We start from the raw sequence: 7,927 nt of genomic DNA, 5'->3' as shown, positions 1-7,927 counted from the left end.
AGGTAGTGTGGCTGCCAGTGTCCCAGCAGTGACCCGTGCCTCCTCAGGGACCAGGGTGCTGCAGTGCCAGTGCTGCTGTTGCAGCTCGTTCCCCCCATCGTTGTGAGAGAGCAGTGGGATGAGGCCTTCAACTTCCTGCTCAGGGTGCTTGGCCTTCAATGAGGGGAAAGGTGGAGCTCTTGAACAGAGCCCCCAGGCCATCACCCACCCAGAGGCATGCTACCTCCTCCCAGGCAACACTTGGCATTGCCAGGCAGCTTTTGTGCACTTGCAGGCAGTAGGATGTGGTTTGAGAAGAGGAGAAGCCTGTTTGTTCTGACTCGTGAAACAGTGGCTTTGCCCTGTTCTTTGTGTTGCTGCCAGAAGCTGAAATGCCCAGCCCATGCCCACAGCCTGTTTTAAGGAACCAACAAAGAGTGTCAGGAGTGGTACTGGGGACGTCATGGTGTTTGGGCTGAGCTGGACAGGAGGAGCATTCCCAGGCTGAAAACCTTTGCTCACTGTCCTCCCATTTCTCAAGGGAGTCAGAGCCAAAACAGGCTCTGTGCTCCCTGGGTTGGTCAGCCCTCCTAGGGAGCTGGCAGGGGGTGCAGCTCCTTGGGAGGTGATGGCCAGGAACAGTCCCCTCAGTTCTACCTTGTTTGATTCTCTTTCAGAAGGACTGAGCACCTGCCTCTTCCACTTCACTCTCAGCAGCACCAGAACTGCCTGGGATCATCACTGTTCCCTTTCCTTGCCCATCTGCTCCTTCCTCTCCTCCAGCTGAGCAAAGTGCAGGTTTCAAAATGGGACTTAGAGCGAGTGGACTTTGCTTTCCCCAGGGCTGGGCCTGCCTTGAGGTGGGTCACGCGCCCACGGCTCTGAGCTGCAGGGATTAAACCAGCGGTGAACTCCGTGTCCAACCAGTGCCGTAGCAGCAGCCGGCCCCTGTCAGGACTCCGGGTGCTAATCCAGCCTGATGGTCCATGCTCTTGCTCACAGAGGTGTGTAATCAGCCTTGATTTTTACAGCTGAATCAGGAAAATGTGGAAGGAACAGTTCGGACCAGCAAAAACCCTTTCTTGCCTCTTGTGCACAGGTAAAAGATGCAGTCAAGGAACTTTTGACACAAAGGTCTGTGGCTTATCGGCTTTATCATCTTAGCCATGAGAAGATGAGGCTCCTTCAGGGCACACGGTCACTGCCATCCCGCCTTTGCAGCAGGAGTAGAACTTGGTGCTGCCTTGTCTCATTTTCCTCCTTCCCCCTTTCTGTCTGTTTTTCTCTCTTTTCCTCCAATCTTTTCTGGACCAACCAAAGCATAGCTGCAGCAGCAGTGCTGCCCATTGCTGCTCCCACCCTGCATCCCACCTCTCCAAGGTACAGCTGCACGTTCAGAGCACAGACACACTGCCAACGGACATGATAATTTATTGCAAATATTTCAGAGCAACACAGACATGCAAGGAAAGAGCTGCTGCACTGGGGCACAGCATTAGCCACATCAGGCTTGGCTGTGGGGGCCTTGCCAGAGATGCCAACACAGTGTCACCCATCAGTGATGGTACCACGGTGTCACCAACAGTACAAAGCGCTGCCCGCTGCTTGTTGCCTTCTCATTCTTGCTTGGTGAGTGCTGCAGGGAAATCTGCTGCTCCTTAACAGAGAGAAGGTGAAGCAGACACACAGAGGAAGGAGAGAAACCTGCGGAGCTGCCGTAGCAATTAGCAAATCATCCCGTGAAACAAGCAGGAGCCCTCCCTGCCAGGGGAAGAGCCCACGAGGTGCACAGGGCACAGCACCCGAGGCCCTAGATGACCAAGTCTGCGTTTTTGGGGTGCAGGTGGTGGCCCCTGGGCAGCCCTGGTGCCGCGGGGCCCTGGTGGCCGGCGGGGGCCAGCGGCGCGTCGGTGCTCGGGGCGCGGGCGCTGCAGGCGAGGAGCAGTCCTCCAGCGGCCAGGAAGGCTCCAGCAAACCAGCCCAGGAAGGTGGCCTCCCCAAACTCCCACCTGGGCACGATGTCGGGGACAGTCTCGTCCCAGAAGTCGAGGACGGTGTTGTAGGCGACCCAGGAGACCGGCACCAGGGTGGTGATCCCTGCCAGGCCCAGCGTCGCTCCCCCGCCAAGCAGGAGCCGCCGCTTTCGCCCGGGTTTGTCCTCGCAGGTTCTCCAGCCCTCCAGCCCCAGGGCAGCCAGGAGGCAGCCCAGCAGCCCCAGGCCGTTGGAGAGGCACATCAGGAGGCGAGAGATGCGCAGCTCGGGAGGCAGCGCCAGGAAGGAGCCGTGGGCTTGGCATTCAAGCACCCCCTCCTCCTGGGTGATGCAGACCTGCCAGAGCCCCATGTTCCAGACCTCCATCTCGTTCAGGTCCAGGTTGAGGTTCTTCCAGAGCGGCACGAAGGTGGTGACGCAGGAGCTGATCCACCCGAGGAGAGCCAGCAGCATCCCCCCGCCCTGCGCCTTTGCCCCCCAGCCCCCGGCCATGCCGTCGCCGCCCCGCTAAGCTGCGGGCCCGGATCAGCCGCCCCGAGCGGCGGCCGCGGGCATTAACGCTTGTGGAGCAGCGTCCGCCCGGCCGCCGGCCGCGTCTGCCGCCCGGGGGGGCGAATTCAAGCCTGTTCCTCCAACGCCGGGGTGTGGCCACGGTCGTTTTTCAGCTGCTGTTGGTTTTTCCATGCTAAAAGGAGAGCCCGGCTCAGCAGGAAAAGCCGGGTGCATCCCCCCGGTAGCTCCGGGCTGGGTCCCGCCGCTGCCTCGCCGTGCCCAAGAGGGTTAAGCCAAAGCACGCAAATCCTCCGAGCCTTGGCCACCCCGGAGCGAGAGCCTTGGCAGGGACAGCGATTCTCGGCTGCAGCAGTTCCAGCCTCGGTGGGACACGGCTGGCACCGTAGCACAAGATGCAAGGCAGCAGAGAGGTAGAAAAGCATCGGGCTTTTCTCAGGAGTCGGTGGCCCTGATCCTCATTAGGTCGTTAATTAAATATGCAAATGAGCCTTTGAGGGCTGCGTTGAGAATGGGGATGTTCAAGGGAGGGCGCAGGTTCCAGATGGGCCCTTCTCACAGGTGGGCATTGATCGCCCTGTCCTGCACCCAGCAGATGAGACTCGTGGTGTTGTGTTGTCCTGATAGGAGACACCCTGATGCAAGCGCAGAGCTGGGGAAAGCCCATGTACATCAGCTTGGTCGGGTGGAAGGTGTTCCTGTGGCAGGGAGCTGGAGCTGGACTGATCTTTAAGACCCTCTCCAACCCAAACCGTTCTGGGATTCTATGAAAAGGACGAAAAGAAGGATCAGGAAAATCCCAAGTTTGTGCTGGCACTCGGCGCCCATCCTCCCCCACGTGCACTGCCTCCGCGGGGTCCAGCTTGCAGATTCATCTTCCCTGGGAGATTAGCGACTAATCTCCCCTTCATCCGCCGTCTTTCTTATCAGTATCGGGAGCCAGACTGGAAATTACTGCGTCCTGCTGGTCGCGGGGTCCAGCCCTGGTGAGTGCCGGGAGGGTCTTTGCAGGGGGCTCCCACAAGGAGGGGGCGAGAGAGCGCGGACCACGTTCAATAGAGAAGCGCAGACCAGGCAGGAGAAAGGGGATGTTTTCCAGCCCTTGCTGACCATCCCGCTCCTCAGAGCAGACAGGGAGCATCATCCCGAGGGCAAGAGCAGGGAAATCCGCTGGGAAACCCCTCCTGCTCCTTCCCCCAGGCATTGGGGCACCTGCTCCTTCCGATTAAATCGTCTCAAGGTAATTGTGCCTGTCATTGAGACAGATTAACGGGTGACCTTCTGCCGCTGGAGCAGGATTGGCGGCCGCCGCCGAGCTCCCCGTCCTTCTTTCCCTCCCACCGGCCGCGGTGGCACGGCCGGGCAGAGGATTCCCGTCCGCAACCGGGGGGAAGATGCCCGGCGGTGGCCGGGGCGCGGCGGGAGCCACGAGCCGAGAACGACGCGCGCCGGGCCGGCAGCCGCTCTGCCTGGACATGAGGTGGGTGTCTCCCGGGGGCCGGCAGGTCGCTCCGGACACTGGCATCCTCCATCGCCGCCCTGAGGAGCGCAGGTGCCGCTGCTCTGCAGTGGCAGGGGATGCTCGAGGGAGGCAGAGCGCCATCGCTCCCACCCCATCCTCACCCCTACCCCCGCAGGCCGCTGCGCTCCGGGTTGCGTTTCCAGGGCCATGAGCTCCCATCGCGTCTCCCCATGGGCACCGGCTGGGCTCAGCCTGTCCCGAGGAGCCCGGCTGTGGGATCTTCCTCTCTCGCACAGGCTAGGTCCTTCCTCCGCACCTAGGGGCCATCCATTTCTGCCCGGAGCTTCTCAGAGAACCCACAGCTCCCGCCACGGCCTGGAACAACCGTGGGACAGTGCCTTAGGCGCTCACCCGGAGCTCGCCGGCTGCCGGCGCTGCTTCCCACCGGAGACGAGTGCCTCCTTCCCCGGCCTTGCAATGCAATTATGGCCCTTAATGGGCTTAGCCATCTGGAGCCAGCCCGCAGGCACCCCGGCACAGCTCCGGAGCTGGGACAAGCGTTGCTGGGCGAGGGGGGCTCCCCCAGACCCCGGCCCCGGGGGATGCGGAGCGGGCCGGAGCCCCACGCTGCTCCCCTGTCCGAAGTAACTCCCGCTTGTCTCTCCCCGGCAGGACCCCGCGCCCAGCCCGGGGCTGAGCCGCCGCCCCGGCGCCGCCATGGTGCTGCCCTACGCCCGCAACGGCGGCGGCGGCGGCGGCTGGCTGCCCCCCGAGGAGCCCCGCGGCCGCAGCAACTCCATCCCCCCGGCGCAGACCCCCACGGCCAAGCACATGCTGGCCTACCTGCCCCGGCCGCCCGCCGACACCAGCCGCTACGGCACCTTCCCGCAGAAGGTATGGCTCGCCCCGGGCTCCGGGGCATCCTCGGCACGCGGTGCCGCCGGGCGCTCGCGGCTCCTGTCGGAGGCGATTTCTCACCGACGGGCTCCTTTCCCCCCCGCAGCCCGATCTGCCGGCCGCGCCCGGGGCTCCGCTGGAGGACGGCGGGCAGAACGCCGCCGCCGCCGCTGCCAAGAGAGGCGCCGCGATGCCAAACTACCCGTCCGCACCCCGTCACGGCGGCTTCGGCCCCGGGGAGCCGTCCCTGCCGCCGAGCCGCGGCAGCCTGAGCGCCCAGCAGCACCGCGGCCGCCCGTCCTGGTGCCCGCCGCCCGCCCCGCAAGAGGCGGCCGCCCGCTTCTACCCGCTGCACGCCCTGAGCGTGGCCAACATCCCCAACTCGTCCCGCGGCAAGACCTCCGCCCGCAGCTCCGCCGCTCCCACCCCGGAGGGGCTGCAGGGCCGGCGCTGCAAGCTGCTGGAGGAGGACGGCCCCGCGGCCCAGGCCGGCCGGCGGCAGCGGCAGCGCTACGTGACCAAAGTGGGCAAGTGCCAGGTGAATCTGGGCAACATCCAGGACAAGAAGAGGTTCCTCTCGGACATCTTCACTACCATCGTAGACCTCAAGTACCGCTGGTTCCTCTTCGTCTTCATGATGTGCTACGTCGTCACCTGGGTGGTCTTTGGCTTCATCTACTTCCTGGACGCCTGGGTGCGCGGCGACGTGTGGCACCAGGGCGATCCCGAGTGGCAGGCGTGCATCGAGAACGTGGACGGCTTCGTCTCCGCCCTGCTGCTCTCGGTGGAGAGCCAGCGCACCATCGGCTACGGCACGCGCATGGTGACGGCCAACTGCGCCGAGGGCGTCATCCTGCTGATCGCCCAGTCCATCGTGGGCTCCATGATCGACGCCATGATGGTCGGCTGCATGTTCGTCAAGATCTCCCGGCCCAAGAAGCGCGCCCAGACCCTCATCTTCAGCAAGAACTGCGTCATCTCCCTCCGGGACGAGAAGCTCTGCCTGATGTTTCGTGTGGGGGACCTGCGGGAAAGCCACATGGTGGATGCCAAGATCCGGGCAAAGCTGATCAAGTCCCGCCAGACGGCCGAGGGGGAGTTCATCCCCCTGGAGCAGTCGGAGCTGAACCTGGGCTACGACACAGGGGAGGACCGTCTGTTCCTGGTGGAGCCCCAGATCATCTGCCACGTCATCAACCGCCACAGCCCTTTCTGGGACATGTCGGCCGAGTCGCTGCGCCGGGAGCAGTTTGAAATCATCATTATCCTCGAGGGCATTGTGGAAGCCACAGGCAAGTGGTCTGGGGGAGTCAGGGTGGAGAGGGGGGGGCTCCCCTGGGCTCCTGGAGATGCCAGGCAAACCCGGGCCCAGGAGTGACATCAGAGCAAGAGAGGCTCGGGGTCCTGTGTGTCTCCAGCGGGCCGTGGGTGAGGCAGGGCTGGAAGCCCCTCGCCCTGCAGGCTCAGGGGGCTCGTTGTGGCACCCGGCACAGCACAGCCATGTTCTTCATTGCTGCAGGAATGACGTGCCAAGCCCGCACCTCTTACACGGAGGACGAGATCCTCTGGGGATACCGCTTCGAGCCCTGCATGTCCCTGGAGAAAGGCGCCTTCCAGGTGGACTACAGCCGCTTTGAGATGACCTTTGAGGTGCAGACGCCAGCGGCCAGCGCCAAGGAGCTGCAGGAGCTGCGGGAGCTGGAGCAGCAGGAGCACTCCACGCTCAGCCTGTACTGGGACCAGCTGGTGCAGCCGTGCGCGCTGCCGGGGCCTGGCGAGGACGCGCTGCTGGGCATGGCTGCCCCTGCCAGAGCCCCTGGCGAGGATGCCCTGCTGGGGATGGCTGTCCCTGCCAGCACAGCCCAGGGTGGCCGGGACGAGCCAGCGCAGCGGGACTGCCCTGCCTGAGCCCCCCGGGCCCGGTGCCCCACGCCAACAGTGCCATAGCCCACCCTGCTCTGTGGGGCCGAACGCCCCCCGCTCCCCCAGCTGCAGCCGCACGGCATTCTTTCATTCTTTTTGTTAAGTTGTTCTTTTGTAACAAGGAATACGAGGCAGCGGGTGAGTAAAGTCTGTTTGTGACAAAACCACCCAACTGCCAGCCATGTTTGTTCTGGGGGGGGCCTCGGGGTCTGGGCAAAGAAGAGGCAGAGCCCAGAGCCCCCCAGTGCCATGGGCTCAGTCTTGCACCACCTCATGGACCCTGACACAGCCCCCCAGCACCCCAAGCTGCCCCCAGTCCTTGTCTGACAGGGTGCCCCAGGACTCCCCCAGCAGGGAAGCATTGCAGCGGGCTGGTGCTGAGAGAGGCTGGACATGGTGTAGTAGAATTAAATTAATATTGTTACAGGAATGACACCACTGGAGTCACCTGCAGCACCTGGCAGGGCAGTGCCTGGGCCTGAGCCAGGGGCCTGGACTGAAAAAAAATCAATGAAATCTGTGTATGCAGGGTCTGGCTGGGCTGAGGAGCCTCCCTGCAGTCCCCAGACAGCTTTGCCTCAGGGGGTTGCAGAATAACCCCTTGGATTTAACTCCTTTTGTCCACCTTTGCCTCTCCTCTATCTACCTACCTTTGTATCTCCCCACAGAGTCTTGGGCAGGGTATTTTCTGACCTCACCTCATCTGTCCTGCCCAGAAAGGTGCGAGGGGAGGGATGGGGCAGATGGGGCAAGCTCAGCCTGGCACAGAAGGGATGTAATACATCCCCCAGCACAGAGGGGATGTAATATAAACATGTACATCCGTGTCCCTGCCCCACACCCCCTGCAGTCCCAAACCCCCGATAAACATAAAACTCCCTGCACAAGAAAAAGTTTAAAAAAAACAAGGCCGCAAACAAGTGTTTGTAGGTGCAAAGTTAATAAGGGTCAATATGCATATTGATCCAATATAAAACTGTGATTTTCCTATTAAGCAGTTGATTTACATGTCATTAATATTCAAATACAGGCCACTGGGTAAATAACAAACACAAACTGGGTTCTCACACACACACGGTCACATTTCACAGCATGGGACAGGCTTGGGTCCCACCGAGCCAGACCGGCTTCATGTCCCTGTTCCTGTCACATTCCCATTCCTG

General features: G+C 62.3%; 2 protein-coding genes across 2 annotated transcripts; one reads left to right on the top strand and one right to left on the bottom strand.

Annotated features, from left to right (window-relative positions):
- Window positions 1–1,111: 1,111 nt before the first annotated feature.
- Window positions 1,112–2,464, bottom strand: CLDN25 (claudin 25). The gene has a single exon (XM_014272472.3). It carries the CDS (start codon window positions 2,462–2,464, stop codon window positions 1,790–1,792), a length of 675 nt encoding a protein of 224 aa, XP_014127947.2. The 3' UTR covers window positions 1,112–1,789.
- Window positions 2,465–3,826: 1,362 nt separating this feature from the next.
- Window positions 3,827–7,685, top strand: LOC106629855 (G protein-activated inward rectifier potassium channel 4-like). Its single transcript, XM_074527860.1, has 4 exons — window positions 3,827–3,962; window positions 4,617–4,838; window positions 4,948–6,133; window positions 6,361–7,685. The coding sequence occupies exons 2-4, from the start codon at window positions 4,662–4,664 to the stop codon at window positions 6,747–6,749; spliced, it is 1,752 nt and encodes a 583-aa protein (XP_074383961.1). The 5' UTR covers window positions 3,827–3,962; window positions 4,617–4,661; the 3' UTR covers window positions 6,750–7,685.
- Window positions 7,686–7,927: the final 242 nt, after the last annotated feature.

The sequence above is a fragment of the Zonotrichia albicollis genome, chromosome 27 (assembly GCF_047830755.1).
Source record: "Zonotrichia albicollis isolate bZonAlb1 chromosome 27, bZonAlb1.hap1, whole genome shotgun sequence".
Classification (NCBI taxonomy): Eukaryota; Metazoa; Chordata; class Aves; order Passeriformes; family Passerellidae; genus Zonotrichia; species Zonotrichia albicollis.
This window is presented reverse-complemented; position numbering and strand designations above follow the sequence as displayed.